Source organism: Balaenoptera physalus (assembly GCF_965194825.1).
Source record: "Balaenoptera physalus genome assembly, chromosome: 3".
Classification (NCBI taxonomy): Eukaryota; Metazoa; Chordata; class Mammalia; order Artiodactyla; family Balaenopteridae; genus Balaenoptera; species Balaenoptera physalus.
Window position 1 is genome coordinate 26610862 of NC_138890.1, and position 16988 is coordinate 26627849.

At 49.5% G+C, this 16988-nt stretch overlaps 1 protein-coding gene across 1 annotated transcript in view; it reads left to right on the forward strand.

Moving 5' to 3' along the window:
• STK10 (serine/threonine kinase 10) overlaps positions 1 to 16988 on the forward strand; it is a 117602-nt gene that overhangs the window by 9100 nt on the left and 91514 nt on the right. Inside the window, exon 2 of the mRNA XM_082456409.1 lies at positions 14619 to 14783. Coding sequence (XP_082312535.1) covers positions 14619 to 14783 — 165 coding nt within the window. The remainder of the gene's footprint in view (positions 1 to 14618; positions 14784 to 16988) is intronic.

The window sequence follows — 16988 nt, forward strand, 5'->3', positions numbered from 1 at the left end:
GCTTCCTCCTTCTACCCCCTCCTCCCGCTCTCCATGTGCTCACTCTTCTTTCTCTTCCCCTTTCTCTCTGCTTTCCCCTTTGCTACAGTTTTTCTTCTTCCTTCTCCTATAGCTTATTTTTTCCTCCGAAGAACAGGCTATACCAGAACCAGAATTCAAGCCCTAAGGGTGGCAGGTGGAGGGTTAACCGCTCTGCTGGTGACTAAAGAGTTAACATTAGCCAGCCTCCAAGTCTAAGGAGGATGGGGGCCACTGAGAGCAGCTGAAGGAAGCACAGCCGTTTCTGCCTCAGGACCTTTGCACTTGCTGGTCCCTCTGCCTGCCACTCTCTTCCGATGACTGCACAGCTGGCTCCTTCTCATCCTCTGGGTCTCAACTCCCATGTTCCCTCCTGACCACAGTGACAGCTCCCTGCTGATTTCCTTCAAGGCTCCTGTCACAAACTGGGATTCTCTTGTGTGTCTCCTTGTTTATTTTCTTTCCTCTCTGGAGAGCGTAAGGTCCTGGAGAGCAGGGAATTATCCATCTTTTGTGGATAACAGGTATGTGGTAGATACTGAGTTAATAACTGCTGAATGAATAAACGAATTGTAGTAAATGCCAGACCCCGGCTCCCCCCTCTCTTTAGGCAGAACAGCACTGTGGTGATGAGTGCAGGCACTGAAATCAGTTCTGAGCTTTCTCCTGGCTTTGCTGCCTGCTTGCTGTGTGACCTTGGGAAAGTCACCTCACCTCTCTGAGGCTCAGTATCTTGAGCTGTAAAATGAGGATCAAAATAGTGTTTCCCTCAGGGAATTTGTGAAGATGGAGACGTGTGGCCAACCCTAACACCGTGCCCAGCATGGAGGAAGGAGAAGTGAATGGGACTGTTGTCATTGTGATGATGATGATGTTCTCTGCGGGTTGACTAGATTGCCTGGCCTGGCTTTCTGATGATTGACAGGCAGATCCCCTTGGGGCTCCTGGTCCACCTCCCCTTGCTTGTTACACTGGAGGCTGCTCCTGGGTAGACGCTGGTGTGTCAAGTCCCGGGGATCAGCCTAAAGCTTACGGCTGTGTTATGAGGTTGAACATGATTCAGTGACAGTAAAGAAGGCTCCGTCCAGCCTTTGAGAAGTTCCCTGCCCGGGGAGGGCAGTCTCAGCTCCATGCCCGCCGTGTGACCAGTTGATCCAGCGTAGCCAAGGCCATCCTGGGTGGCTGGAAGAGCAGCATTCATGCCCTGGAGGGAGAAGCCAATGCCGGTGCCTCACTTCCCTTCGCCCTCCTTCCTGGAAAGCTCCAGCCTGTCTTGTCTGGCAGCCCAGACCCAATTCTTGGCCCTCTGAGGTGGTTGCCACAAAGCTGGCATTGTCGCCCTGAGGAATGACCCCATCAGAGCTGGCATGCCTCTCTGTTGGGCCTTGAGATTCTTTCTACCTTTGATTTGCATCTTGGTGGGCTCTGGTGCCAGATTGGGTAGGCCTAGTTCTTTCTCAAGCCTCCTTTTCCTTCGAGTGCCTTCAACACCCCTGCGCCCACTTCGAGGTGACAGCTGGGGCTGAGGAGAAGTGACTGGTGTGCCTCCGTTCATGAGGAACCTGGAACCCCAAGCACCAGTGCCAGCCTCTGTCCCCCATCCCGACCTTCTGATCCGTCTGCAGGACCGCCTGCGGGGACCAGCGAGGTGCACCTCAGAAGACCCCTGAATCACCCCACACCTCCCACAAGAGTCCTTCTCACAGGCTCTGGACTTGGTGATGCCCTTCATCCCATGAGTCCCAGCAAGGCCGTTGTCTTTGCTGAGTGACCTTGGGCAAATGATGTCACCCCTCTGAGCCTCCGTTTCCTTTTCTGAAAAAGGGGGATAATACAGTCCCTTTCACAAGTGGGACCAAAGTGTCTTTACACCTGCAATCTTACAAGGCCAGTTCCTAAGGGCACACTGCAGAACTGACCCAGGCTTGGCCTCACATCTCAGTGCTCTCTAGGGTACCCACCTGTGTGACCCGTGAGGCCTGGAGTGACCCTGCCACTTGGAGACCTGTCTGGCAACCTGTAAATCAAGTCTCAGGCTTTTGGACGCAGCACCCTGTGACCAGGGTAGAGAGCCCAACGACAGGGGATTGGTTAGATCTATGGTGGTCCCACCATTCAGTCTGCAGTAGTTGGAGGGGATGCTGTGGTAGGTGTTTTGTTATCTGAAGGGCTGTCCGTGGCATATTGCTAAGTAAAAAGGAGAATGACAAATCAGTGTATATAGTTGAATCCCATTTTTATGAAGTATGCAAGGACACATTTGTGGAGAGAGAGAGACAAGCATGAGGGGACAGTTGTGGGGCGTGCACTGCGGCCCAGCCCTACTCTAAGCGTCTTTGACATATTAATCCACTGAATGCTCACGACAGCCCATGAGGCGGGAACTGCTAACATCTTTATTGTACCAAGCAGGAAAGTGAGGGACAGAGAGGTCACGTAAGTCCCCTGGGGTCACACAGCTGGGAAGTGTTAGGGTGGGGTCCCAGACAAGTCCAGGTACCTCTGTACTGTGGAATCCTGGGAGGAGGTGCTCCAAGATGCTTAAGGCGGTTATCTCTGGGATGATGCCTGGTTTGATTTTCTTCTTTGTACCAGTATATTTTGAAGATGCTCTTTAACGAGTGTGTAATGCTTTCGGAATAATAAAAAACAGCACAAAAAGTACTGTTGATTGAAAACACAGGGCAACCTTAACTTCTCTGAGATTTGGGACTGACTAGAAAACAGGGTTGATAAGAGTACATGACCCCCAGTTTGTGGTGAAGATTGAGTGAGGTGAGGCTTAAAGGTGCCTGCATGTGCAGGGAGTGGGTCGGGGGCGGCGGCCTGGATAAAGGTGCTTCCTTCCTCTGTGCCGTTGACCCCAGGCCACCCGCCCCCCGTGACTCAGCACCCAGTCCTCTCCCAGTCCTCTGGGTAGAGGGAGCCTGGGAAAGGTGGGAGCAGGAGCCTCCAGGAGGCAGAGCCCAGGTCACCTGTCCCACCTGCTTTATCAGTGATGCGCGGGGTTGGATTCCCCAGAACTTTTGAAGAGCTGAGATCTGAAACCTCTCATATCCCCAGCCAAGTTGGGCAGGTTGCCTGGGTTTTTGGCCAAGGCCATGAGATGGTATCTTTGGGGCCAATCCTGTTCGGGTTTTACTTTTTTATTTGCTGGCCCAGAAGGATTTGGAGCCTCAGCATTTCCCTGCTGTGCCAGGATTGCATGCCAGGCTTCTCCTCGCCAAGGGAGAGAGTATTAAATGCCCGTCTTTGGAAGCCATGTTACTCCTCTGCTTTTGTGCTTCATAATCTTTGCCATCCTTAAGTGTTACTTGTTCTGAAACTCAGCCGTTTCATTTGTCACTGAATTGAAACTTGGCCCGGCGATTATTGATCAGGAAGTGGTTTCCTCTCATTAACTGTGTATGTCCTGGCCCAGTCAAAGGCTTTGGCTTTCCCGAGGTAAAGAGGGCCCATCTTCCCAAACCAGAGAACAGATTAGATTCAGGAATCTAAATGTGTTGAGGAGACAATGGACTTTGTGTCACTTTCCTTTCTTTTGTGTGGAGGGCCTCATTTCTCTCTGTTTACAAGGAGATACTCACACCGATTCATTCATCCATCCATCCATCCACCCACCCACCCATCCATCCATCCATCTATTATTTTAAAATACTTATTGGCCAGATAGAATAACAGATACCTCGGTGAACGAGATAAACATGGTTTTAGGCTTTTGAAAACCAAAAATACACAGTCCCAATGAAGGCAGTAACAACCAATAGTCAACTGACTAACCCATGGTGGCTTATAAACTTTTTCATGTCACTGGAATTATCTCCATCTCCATCAGGAAACTGAAGTCTAGTTTCCTGTCTTCACCAAGGGCACGTAGCTGGTAAGTAGTAGAGTTGGAATTTGAACCTAGGTCCTGTGCTGTTTCCATTCCAGAAATCACTTGCTAGAAATTAGCCCATTTCCAGGACTTCCCTGGCGGTCCAGTGGTTAAGACTTGTGCTTCCAGTGCAGGGGGTGCAGGTTTGATCCCTGGTCGGGGAACTAGGATCCTGTATGCCGTGTGTTGAGCCCGAAAAAAAAAAAAGAAAGAAATTTGCCCATTTTTCAGTTTACTAAGTTGGGGATATTGGATGGAGTAGCGTTGGTACTTGTAAAAAGAACTTTGTTGGGAAGAAGAGAGGCTGGTTGTTCACAGAAGCCAGCAACAAGGTAGGCTCTGGTGCCTTTTGGGAAGAAAGGAAGACTTGATGATTGTCTGCTCCCTAGACATACCTTTCATTCCTTTATCGCTCTCACATTCATCTGTTCTCCCATCCAGCTATTCATCCTCCTGGTCACTCACTGTCCTATCCATCTGTCAGTCCATCCATCCGTCCATCAGCCCATTTACTCATCTTCCCATCCATCCATCAGCCCACTTACCCATCTTCCCATCCACCCACCCATCTATCCATTCATTCTCCCACACCCTCCTAGCCACTTACCCATCTGCCTATCTGGCTAGCCATCCTCCCATCTTCCCACATACCCACCCTCCCATGCTCCCATCCATCCACTGGCTGTTCTGTTCCAGGCTCTCTGGGGCAGAACAAGATGAATCAGACACAGGCTTAGCCTTTCAGAGCTCACAGCCAGGTCAGAGAGAATTTGTGAACACAAATGGCTATGGCGCCAGGCGGTTTGGTGATGAAAGCCCTAATAAGGTGTGAAGAAGTTCTAGCAGGGCAGGGGGGCTGGGGTGCTGGGAACATTTCACGGAGCAGGCTGTGGTTGAGTTAGACTTTGTGGGATGGTTAAACACAGGTATGGCAAAGGCACTCCAGGTGGAGGAAAGAGCATAAAGAAAAGCATGGACGTAGGAAGCAGTCAGGCACTGGCTGTAGCAGGAGGTGAGCGCAGGGGAACGGTGGGATCCTGGAAAAGTGAAAGGGGCAGGTCACCAAGGCTTTGGGCCAGGGAACTTGGGCTTGATCGTGTCAGCAGCAGGGAGCCATTGAGGGTTTGCCCTAAGAGGGTCTCTGGTTAAAGGCAATGGAGGGAGACGTGGGAAAGGGGGATTGGCACACACAGCGGTTGGGTGGGAGCCCCTGGAGATTTCCCTCTGGAGGGCTTCTGAGGGGAAAGAGCACTGGGCAGAGAGCTGGACCTGAGTCGAACCCTGGCAGCCACTTCCTAGCTGTGTGACCTGGGGCAAGTCACCTTCTCTACCTGGGCCTTCGTTTTCTATAGGAGGAGGTGGCAGTACTTTGCATCCCTCGTGGACCCGTGCTGGCTAAGGTGGGGCGCTCCTTATCCTGCCTCAAGAGACCATAGGAGGCCTCAGCAGGCCTTTTTCATCTTGGCCCGTGGTGCCTATGGCTCCACTCTGCCCGCCCACTCATGCCCACCAGCCCGGGGGCGGTGGCAGCATCTGAGCCCAAGGCCATATCTGCCACCCATCCTGTCCGCAGCCCTCAGACCACCCTGTTTGAGTTGATGTTGGGCCCTTCTCCTGCACATAGCTGGTCCTGCTGTGACCCTGGTTTCCTCCGGGGCCCGATTTCCTCCTTCCTTAATAGAGTTGAAGCCTTTCCCGCGATTGGTAACCGTTGTCACCACGCAAAGATTAAGCGTGTTCAGGCAGGGATACCACAGCTGTATATTGTGGGGCACAAACCAAGCCTCTTCTTGGTTCCAGTGGCCTGAACCTCATTTGACACATGCCTGGCCCAGCGTCCAGAATCAATCAAGGGAATGGGGAAAACAGAAACCTTTCGCCTTGACTGCTCCATTCTTCAGCTCTGACCCACCCGCCTGGGCTGCTCCTCTGACAGGTCAGCTGGGAGCCTTTCCTCACTCCTGCTGCCCCGCCAGGTTGCTAAGCGACCTCACGAGCATAGGATCACCACCCAATGTTCTTCTACCCACTTTCTGCGCTCAAGCCCTTTGCTTCTTCCTAGAGAAAGAAATGCATGTTTCTGAGGCTGGATCTGGGAGTGTTTTAGATGCTCCCTCACCTCTGTGAGAATGCCTTTTCTGCCAGGTGCAGCCTTGAGTGCAAAGCTGCCCACTTACCAGAACTTTCTGCAGTGATAAGACTGTTCTGTATCTGCTCTATTCAGCATGGTAGCCACTAACCACATGTGGTTATTAAGCACTTGAAGTGTGGTTAATGTAACCGGGGAACTACATTTTAAATTTCATTTAATTTCAGGTAATTGAAATAGCCACATGGGGCTAGTAGCTACCATATTGGACAGCACAGCTCAAGGGGGTTCCCGAGAGGAGAGAGTGCCCATCTCTGGAAACATTTAAGGCAAGATGTGGATGAACTGGTCAATTTCTGTGCCCCAACCCCAGTCTGTCCTCACCGGGCCCCCTGTGGGTAATTGCCAGATGTCATTGGGTGAAAATAACCTTTAGAAACCACTTGCATTCCTCATGCTGTGTCTCAGCACCTCCCTGTCCGGAGGCACACACAGTTTTCCCAGAGTTACAGCTTAGCTACAATTTTATCATCCAGCTTTGTTTACTTATTATGGCTTAATTATTTTTTCTCTTTATCATATTATTTTCCTAGTTATCATTTTAAAGGGTTGCTTAATATCCCACTAAGTTAACCATCATCCTATAGTTGAACATTTAGGTTACTTCCACTTTTTTGCCATAATTATGGGCTAATGTGAATGTGATCCTAGTACATGTCTTCTGTTGTCCTTTTTGGAATTATTTCCTGACCTTACAGTCTCAGGAATGAGGGCTAATAGGCTTAAAAGTTATTTTCAAGGCTCTGGAAACCTATTGCCAGTTTTCATCTTTACAAGATTGAATCTGTTTATATTCTTGTCAGTAATCAGTTTACGCATTTTACCATCGGTTTGGTTACCAGCAGTAGAGGTGGTCATTTTTCCTTGCTTTTTTTTTTTTTTTGGCCACACCTTGTGGCATGTGGGATCTTAGTTCCCCGACCAGGGATCAAACCCGTGCCCCCTGCATTGGAAGCGCAGAGTCTTAACCACTGGACTGCCAGGGAAGTCCCTTGCTTTGTTAATTTAAGAAGTGTAAAGTGATCTTCTCCGCTTTTTGGGAGGAAGAGTCTTGGCAGAAGAATCCCATGGTTTCTGTCTGCCTGTGGCCCGTTAGTAACCACGTTTCCCATCTGGGTTCCTGATCCTAGATTATCAGTCAGGTCCTCCGAGAGGCCTCAGTGAAGGTCACTTTGTAGGTCATGGTGCTCTTGGGAGTGAAGAGCGCCTCGTTACACAGGTGTTGGATGGTGAAGTATTTCCATAGGTGTCTGCTCTCTGCTGTAATAACCTCAGCGTTGGGGAGCTCATTTCCTTTTTGGTGCAAATGACAGTCATCCAAAGGGGAGTTTGTTGGCTCCCTGAGGAAAGTCTAAGGGCAGATCCTACCTTCAGGATCAGCTGGCTCCGGGTGTTTGCAGACCCTCAGCATCTGCCCTCCTCCATTTGTGGCTGGTCTCGTCTTCCCTGGTCTTGGCCTCACCCTCAAGCAGGCTCTTCAGAGGGGTGGCAAGGTGGGCTACGAGACCCTCCAGCCTTCTGTTCTGCCAGTTTAGCAACCCCAGAGAAAGCAAAAACTTGTTTGCTGATAATTTTACAGAAAAAAGCAAACCAAAAGACCACTCAGGTACGACCCTGTTGGCCTGCCACTGGCTGTGACTGAGAGGGTCAGGACTGAGTGGCTGGGCTGGGCTGGGCTGTGTGCCAGGACCAGGTGGGCTCAGCAGCGCCTCATGAATCCCTGGCACTGAGACTGAAAGAGAGACGGCTCCCAAAGGGAACTGGAGTTGTGAATCCGCAAGGGAAAATGGATGGTGGCCAGTTCCCCCGCTGCCCCGCTTTAGGATTCATTTCCAGGCAGCTCCACCAGCTCCCAGGCCTGAAGTGAGCTGTGCCGCAGCAACGCGCCCTCCCAGGCCCTTCTGCTTTTGTGCTCTCATTTACTCTGTTTTGGTTCTACAGATAAGGCAGCTGTCACAGATCAGACTCTGGGCACTGCATGACCTTCACAGACTCAGTTTCCCCATCTGCAGACTGGGAATTGGGAGTTGGGGCTTGGGAGGGGCGGCTAACGTTCCTTCTGGTCCCTGAGCTCTGTGATATCAGCCCTTTCCCTGGAGGAGGAGGGAGGGACACAGTGGTCAGCCTGCAGCCAGGAGGGAAGAGGAGGGCCTGGGGGCTGTGCCCAGCTGGCCGTCTCTGTGTGGTTGACTTTCAGGAAGCTCCCAGTCCCTGACTGGGCTGGCTGGGCCCTTTGGGTGGGGCAGGGCTTCTTCTGGGAGGGTTGTTCCCACCTCCTTCGGGCTGGGCCCCGCGCCACACAAGGGGGAGGATTGTTCCCACAGAGGTGCCTGGGCAGAAAGCACAAGTGGCCACTGTGTGTGCGCTCTCAAGGGTGTGGGCTGAGGCGTTAGTCATTGCCGGCCAGCGGTGGAGGGCTGGGTGGGCGCTCCCCCCGTCTTTTGCTGGACCCCAGTCTTGCCTCAGCCGGTGGGAGAGATGGACGTCAGAGGCCACAGACGGCCACTTGTTCTTTATATGACTTCTTGCCTGTCAACTCCCGTGGGTGCCCCGTCCATGTGGACCACCCTTAGCTTTCCAGTACCCACCCACTCCCCAAGATGCCCTCACATCAGACCCTGGAGAGAGCTTGGTTATCATTTCCCCTCTCTCCTACTGCACAGAGGGGGACACAGAGGCCCAGGAAGGACCTTGGCTGAATTTACAGGCACCTCTGGCAAAGCGGTCATGGACTTTGAAGTCACACAGGCCCCAATTCAACTCCCAGCCCTGCTGTTTTACCTGCTGTGTGACCTTGAGCAAGTGACTTCACCTCTCTGAGCATCAGTTCTCTTATATATATATAAAACGAGGCCCTTAATAATAACACCACCCTATTGTAAAAATTAATTGAGGGGATCTAGCAGTGTCCTCTCAGGCCCTCTGTAGGCTCTGCTACTTCGGAGCTAGTTTCATTTTCAGGCTCCCCTTGGGAGCACGATGACCTAGAAGCTCCAGGACTGTGGTAGGCAGTGCTGGAGGCTAGCAGTAAAGGAGGGCTTGGGGCAGCAACTGTTCTGAGGTTGCATTTCATTAGCTGACTTGATTACGTGTCTATCCCTGAACCAATCACTGTGGTTAGAGGGAATGCAGTGTTCTGATTGGCCGGCATAAGTCACCCGCCTGCTTCTAGATATGGTGGTGGAATCAGCCCCGTTACAGCTTAGGGACTGGGAATGAGAGTGGGTTGGCTCCTCTGAAGAAAAATCAGGGAAGGGTGAATTATGCTATGGGAGGACAATGATTCCAACCTGCTGATTCTCCCTCTAGGCAGAAACTCTTCACTAGAAAAGTGCCTCACACATAATATGGACTCAGTAAATAATGGTTGAATGAATGAATGAATAGAATTAAGCTGATTCCTGCCAGCCTAGTGTAGTAAAGAGAACACTGGACTGGGAGTCAGGAGACCACCACAGCTCACAATCCTGGGTGGGTCCTGATAGCTCCCTGAGCCTCAGTCTCCTCATCTGGGAAATGGACATGATGGCTGGCACCTGCTTTAATGACTCTTGGGCAGATTAAATCCTGGCAGTTTCAGTCCTCCGCAGCTGCCAAGAGCTCTGACGCTGAGAGGTTGCTATTGGCTTTAGCAAAGGGAGATGGAGCAGGGAACACTGGGCACTCGCCAAGAAGTGCGTGCTGGGAAGTGATTTGGAGCTCAGGCTCTTTGAGCCAGGCAGGCTTGAGTTTGTATTCAGCCTTCACCTTCCCACTTGCTGTGTGACCTGAGACACTCACCGTGCCTCTCTGAATCTCAGTTTCCTCATCTGTAAATTGGGAATGCTGATATTTGTCTCTAAGGGCTGCCTTGAGGAGGAAATGAGAAATTCCACTCAGGGCCTGTCGCAGCACACAGTGAGTGCTTAGACAGTGTTAGCTGTTTTTATCTTCAGCTATCATTATGTTCTCTGTGGCCTCAAGGTGATAGATTGCTGCTGTCACCTACAAATTGGCACTTGCCATCTACCTCTACAAGGATTAAATCATGAGCTGCTGCAGCTGCTGTCTTTCAACAGCCCCTGAAAGGAGTTCAGGGTGGAGAGCAGAGATGAGGCGCTCTGTGCACTGGAAAAAACTGGCAGAACAGGTCTTCAGATAGTTAGATATTTTCAGAAGACAATTTTATGAGCCCAATTCTTGTATCTCCTCATATCTAGAAAAGCACTAAAATCCTTCATGGTGACGTCTGCTCCTCGTGACTAGCAGTAGCTTTCATGAGACTAGCAGAAACCTGCAAAAAATATGTGTTTGATTGCATGTGCTCCCCCTTCACCCAAATCACATGTATACTGACCTTCCCCCCTACCTCTTTAGGGCAGTTTCTCAGAGCTATCTGAAATGCTGTCTCCTGGGCTGTAGTCCTCGTTTTGCCCCAAATAAAACTTAGCCCACAACTCTCATGTTGTGCTTTTTTTTTTTTTTTTTTCAGTTGACACTGCCTTAACCAGGCTTTTAGAGAATTTAATTTGGCCAAGTCGCTTTATGTACCACGATTGCTACCAACCCCTTTCTGGCAGGCCCTGGGTCTCTGTGAAATCTGAGTGAGGTGCTGGGCAGTGGGTGATTCTCAATGTTGATGTTGGCACCCCGCCAGAGGCTGGGCCCCATGGTCAGTGCTGCCTTTCAGGATGGAGGGCAAAACAGGTTTTGTGTGCTCCTGGAAAACGGTCCCCGCCTGGGCCTCACCTACCTTCAGGAGAAAACAGTCCTTTTGAGGAAACCCAGGAAAAGGTGGCTGCAGCCTCCTTCACCAGCTCTCAGGAGTAAAAGGTGAACTCAGCTCTCCCTGTGCCGCTGTGGCTGGGGGCTGGGAGGGCATCTTCAGGGCGGTTGCCTTGGTCACCTGGCCCTAGCTCTGGCCACCCACTAAGCCCGCTCCTGTCTTCTCTGTAAAGGAGCAGAGTGGGCCTTAACTTCTCTCTGGATTTGGAGAGGAGGAGGAGAATGAGTACTGTACAGTGTGAAAGGATACTTTGATGGTCCTCTAGTGGGACAGAAGAAAATCAGCTTTACAAGAAATGAAAAGGCAGGCACATCATCAGTTTTGTGTGTGTGTGTGTGTGTGTGTGTGTGTGTGTGTGAGTGTGAGAGAGAGAGAGACAAGCCCAAATGCTAAATCAATGAGTTTCTAAGGCATTCTGAACAAGCTTTCTAAACTGAGTTCAGGGGGGAGGACCCCACCCAGCTAGGGCCGAGTGAGCAGCGTGAATTCTAGGACAGGGACTGACCTCGGGGGAATGGCCCCGCATGAAATTCCCTTCCCCGAACGGAGCTCCTGGGCCAGATATGGAAGGTTCCATACACTGTGGCCGCCAAGAGTGCAGACCCGGGAGCAGGGCTGCCAGCGTTCCAGATCAGCTCTGTCACCCAAGTCGCTGGGACCCTGCCTCAGTCTCCTCATCTGTACGTGAGATAATAATTGCACCTACATGGTAGGGTGGTTGAGGAGATAAATGAGTTAGCACAGGTTGAAGTGTGGACCAGGGTCCCTTGCAGAGTGGGTCCTTGACAAATGTGAAACCATGATTGTCACTGCTTGGGACTTGGGGACTTTGCAGCTCAATTAGCAGAAACATTTACCTAAACTGGGAGTAAATTTACAAATGAGCGTATAAATTGCCTATTGGCATCACTCCCTTCGAGAAGGTTCCCTAGCGGGGCTTGGCGCCCCCTCCCAGTTTCCACCCCCCACCCCCCATAAGCTCACCGTCTCGCCACAGGCAGTAGAGGGGTGGGTCTCTCCAGCTGGCCCTTGAGCTCCTTGAGGCCAGGAGGAGGGTCACTGTGTCTCTGCATTGCGAGTGCCCCGTGCAGGCCTGGCCTGGGAGTGCTCTTGCCTGTTGGCATCTGGTCTCAGAGGCTTCTGAATTCTGGAGATGACAGGGGGACCTTGTGTGATAGTGGAAAGCGCTCGGAATCCGGGAAGTTAGAGGACCCAGATTCCCATTTTGGTGCTGCCTCCCTAGTTCCAGTCCCGTCCCCTCTCTAAGTCTGTGGAATGGGGTGTCACGTGAGCTGATGTGAATGCCGGTTGTCATCCACAGGGCTACTTGGGCATGCGGGAGCGATTCAGCCATTGGCGTTTCCAGCGGATCGGGTGGCAGAGTTGTCCTGTTAGGCGAGTGGCGTGCGGTGCTGTCCACAGGAAGGCACCACGGTGGAGTCCAGGGTGGCTCACTGTTTCCGTGCTTTCCACACCAGACTGCTGTTCAAAGGCTGCAGACGAGCAGCTGGCTTTTAGGCCCGTGTTGTAGGAAAGCATGCTCTCTTTTTAACGCCAGGACACCTGTCATCACCAACAGCAGCATGGTGGGTGGGTGCTTCCAGCAGCAGCCCCCGAGGCTCACGGGACCACCTGGGAAACAGTGGGCCCTGCACCCTTTTCCTGGGCACCAGCTCATCGTGGGTGAGATTGCTTGCACTATTACACGGTTACTTCTTGCTCGCTCTCAGTTTTTAAAATCGTGGTGAAATATGCATAACATAAAATTGACTGTTTTAGCGAATTCTAACTGTACAATTCAGTGGCATTATGTATGTTCACAGTGTTTGTGCAGCCTTCCCCACTATCCATTTCCAGAACTTTCTCATCATCCCAAACAGAAACTCTGTACCCATTAAACACTAACTCCCCATTCCTGCTGGTAACCAGCCCCTGGTAGCCTCTATTCTACTTTCTGTCTCTATGAATTTGACTACTTTAGGGACCTCATTTAAGTGGAATAATGCAATATTTGTCCTTTTGTGACTGGCTTATTTCACTTAGCATAATGTCCTCCAGATTCATCCATGTTGTAGCTTGTGTCAGAATTTCCTTCCTTTTTAAGACTGAATAATATTCCATTGGATGTATATATAGTCCTCCCTCGGTATCCCACGGGGATTGATTCTGGGACCCCCCGCAGATACCAAAATTCATGGATACACAAGTCCCTTATATAAAATGGCATAGTATTTGCATATAAGCTATGCACATCCTCCTGTATACTTTAAGTCATCTGTAGATTACTTATGATACCTAAGTCTATGTCAGTGCTATATAAATAGTTGCCAGGTACGTGGCAAATTCAAGCTTTGCTTTTTGGAACTTTCTGATTTTTTTTTTTCTGAATATTTTTGATCTGCAGTTGGTTGAATCTGAGGATGTGGAACCCAAGGATGCGGGAGGGCTGACTGTACCTCATTTTGTTTATTCATTCATCTGCTGATGGACACTTGGGTTGTTTCCACCTTTTGGCTCTTGTGAATAGCGCTGCTATGAACATTAGTGTACAGATACTGCTCAAATCCCTGCTTTCAGTTCTTTTGCAAACATACCTGAGTGGAACTGCTGGGCCATAGGGTAGTTCTATGTTTAACTTTTTGTGAAACTGCCGAATTCTTTTCCACAGTGGCTGCACCATTTTACATGTCCACTAGCAATGCACAAAGGTACCAATTTTTCCACATCCTCACCAACACTTATTTTCCGTTTTTAAAAAATTATAGCTATCCTCATACGTGTGAAATTCTCTCTTTTTCATCAAATAAGAAACTGTTGTTACGACCAGGTGAAATGCATCTAGGAACTACTTCCACTGTAACTGGTGGGCACTAAAAACCCTTTTCATTTTACTTTATTTATTTATTTTTGGCTGCCTTGGGTCTTTGTTGCTGCACGCAAGCTTTCTCTAGTTGCGGCGTGCGGGGCTACTCTTCATTGTGGAGCATGGGCTCTAGGCGCGCGGGCTTCAGTAGTTGTGGTGCTTGGACTTAGTTGCTCTGTGGCATGTGGGATCTTCCCGGGCCGGGGCTCAAACCCAACCCCCTACATTGGCAGGCAGATTCTTAACCACTGTGTCACCGGGGAAGTCCCTCATTTTACTTTTAATGTATGTGAAATGATGCAAATAAATGCACGAAACATTCTATTAAAGTTTTAAAACAGTACAGAGAGAGTGAAAGTGTCCTTTGAATCTGTCCCCATTTCAGGCTCCTCCCCAGCCTGCTGTCAGGCAGTATCTCTCCAGAGTTTTCCATGCAATTATGTTCATGTGTGAGCATTTATAAAAGAGTAGTTTTCCATTTTTTTTATATAAAAAGCATCATACCACTTTTTTTTTTTTTAAACATCTTTATTGGAGTATAATTGCTTTACAATGGTGTGTTAGTTTCTGCTTTATAACAAAGCATACCACTTTTATTGTTCAGTGACTTGGATCTTTTACTGAACCATAAACAATCTTTCCATGTTGTTGTTTCTAGATCTATGCTGCTCTTGTATTTTTATTTATCCTATAGTATGGGTGTATTGTACGTAAAATAATTTATTATTAACCACAGAATATTGTTCCTCATGCATGCCCTCCTGAGCTGACATAATGAGCGAGCACTGGCCATTGTTGAGAACAGCGTACCTCCTACTTCAGCCTCTCATCCGCATCTGGACATCTGGCCTCTGTTTCCCACTCACGTAGGCCTCTCTGAGCTGGCCTCCAGGGGTCAGCTTCCTGCCGACCATGGCTGCTGACCTTCCGTGTCTTCACTTTGCAGGCCAAGAACAAGGAGACAGGTGACTTGGCTGCCGCCAAAGTAATTGAGACCAAGAATGAAGAGGAGCTGGAGGACTACATCGTGGAGATTGAGATCCTCGCCACCTGTGACCACCCCTACATCGTGAAGCTCCTGGGGGCCTACTACTATGACTGGAAGCTGTGGGTAAGCTACCACCGCCTGTCCCCTTTGGCTCCCATGGCCTGGCGCCACCGGACCCTGCCTGGTTCTAAGGGCCTCAACACTTTCTCAGCTTCTGCTTTGAGGGCAAGGGCTGGGGCGAGGACAAGGTGAAGCTGGGAGGCTCTGGTTCCCCTGCCCCCTCTTTCTGCAGAGCCTCCCCACTTTGGGGGCCAGGGGTAGTGGTTTGGAGCGGGAAGGAACTCTGAGACTCTGCTGCCTGGCCTCGAATCCCAGCTCTGCTTGGATAACCCTAGGCAAGTTCTTAACCTCTCCTTGCCTCAGTTTCCCCATCTGTAAAATGGGGATGATAACAGTACCTAGCTCCCTGAGTTGTTCCTGGGATTAAATGAGCTAATTTATGATGGGTGCTTGGAAGAGTAGCTGGCACATGTCAAGAGTTCGCTGAGTGTGAGCTGTTTTATTATTTGTTGTGGTGGCATCGTTATTACTACTGCTGCGGCTGCTCCAAGGGGATGCCTTTCAATGGCAGCACTAAAGGGAACCCTTTAATAGCCCCCACTCTCCATCAGCAACCTCATATTTTGAGGTGCACTGTGCAGATACAGCTTCAATCCCCACCTTCCCAACTCAGCATCACCCTTGGAGGAATTCCAGGGTGCCCTGGTTTTCATAGAGCGTGCCCTGCAGAATGGCTCCCGCATTGATGTTCTCCTAGTATTAATGCCTCTCAGTTTATAAAACCCAAACTTCCTAGAAGGTGCATGTTTCCAAACTCCCTTTTCAGCCAATGTTGAGCCTGTAAAACATCATATTTACGTTCCTAAAACTCAGCATAACATTTGTAGCGAAATGATGTACAGGAAGTCTCGTGGATTCTAGATGTAACTGGAAGACTGTCAGAATCACATGTAGACGGTTTGCAAAGGGAGCGAGGGTCAGTGGGGCCTGGGCATCTCGGAATGTGCCGGATCTGAGAGAGAGGCCCAGGCTCGTGCTACTGCAGTTACCGGTTGTTAATAATGATTTGGTGGTCAGGAGGGGATTTTTTTTTTTTTTTTTTTTTTTTTTTTTTTTTTTTTGGCGTGGCATGCAGGATCTTACTTCCCCGACCAGGGGTCAGACCTGGGCCCATGGCAGTGAAAGTGCCCAGTCTTAACCACTGGACCACCAGGGGATTCCCGAGAGGGTATGTTTTAAGCATTGGACCTCCTATCATGATAGTTTATCATGTACAGGGAGAGTGTTACTATGTGTTAGTTACATTTTAGGAAATTAATGGGGAGTCTTGAGTTGACACGTCATGCTTTATAATTTTTCCCATTTGAAATAATGCGAAATAGGCTCCAAGTTGATTCTTTTTGCACAGAATGCCTGATTTTGAGGAACAGAGCTACTGAGGCTTAATGGGGAAATCTGTGTTTCATTTGAGAAAAGGATCCTGTTATTTAAGAAAACCAAAGGAGTGGTTTAGAAACCACTGTCAAAGTTCATCCCTCTCATTTCACAGAAATGAAGGAAGCCAGTGTCCGAGGGGGGTGAGAACTTGGCGCCCCAGCTCCGCCCAGAGCTCTGTCCACTAAAACTGGGTGCCCCGCAGTGGAGGCCAGCTTTCTTTTGCTTCTCTGAGCATCTCCTTGGGGAGTCTTCTAGATGTCACTGGGGGGAATAAAACCACCATCACCTGACTGTCAGCTGTGGATTTCAAAGCCTTTCCTCATCCACTGTTTCTGGGCACCTTGGAAGGTGAGCCGGGCAGGGGACTGGTCACCCTTTTCCGAAGGGGAGGGGACAGACGCACAGAGAGGGCAGGCTCTTTGCTCATGGTCACATAGCTGAGGCCCAGGAAGCTGAGCCTATGCATTTCTTCTGTCTTGATTCATGGAGCTGCCTTTTAAAAAATTTTTCTTCTTTTAAGAAATTAAACAAATTTAAAAATATATGGCTATCAGAGGAAAATGAGAGTATACAGAAAAGCAAATACAAAAACAAAAAAGATTAATACCATCCAAATCTTTACACCAAAGATAACCACTGATAACATTTGGAATATATTTTTCTAGACTTTTTCTATATATACACACACTCATAGTTATTAAAAAAAGATGAACTTACACCAAACTAGTTACTTCACTTTTTACCCTTTGTATTTAAGATATATTAAGAACAACTTTTCATGTCTTAGGGAAACAGCTGCATCTTCATTTTTTTCTTTTTCTGTAGAATTCC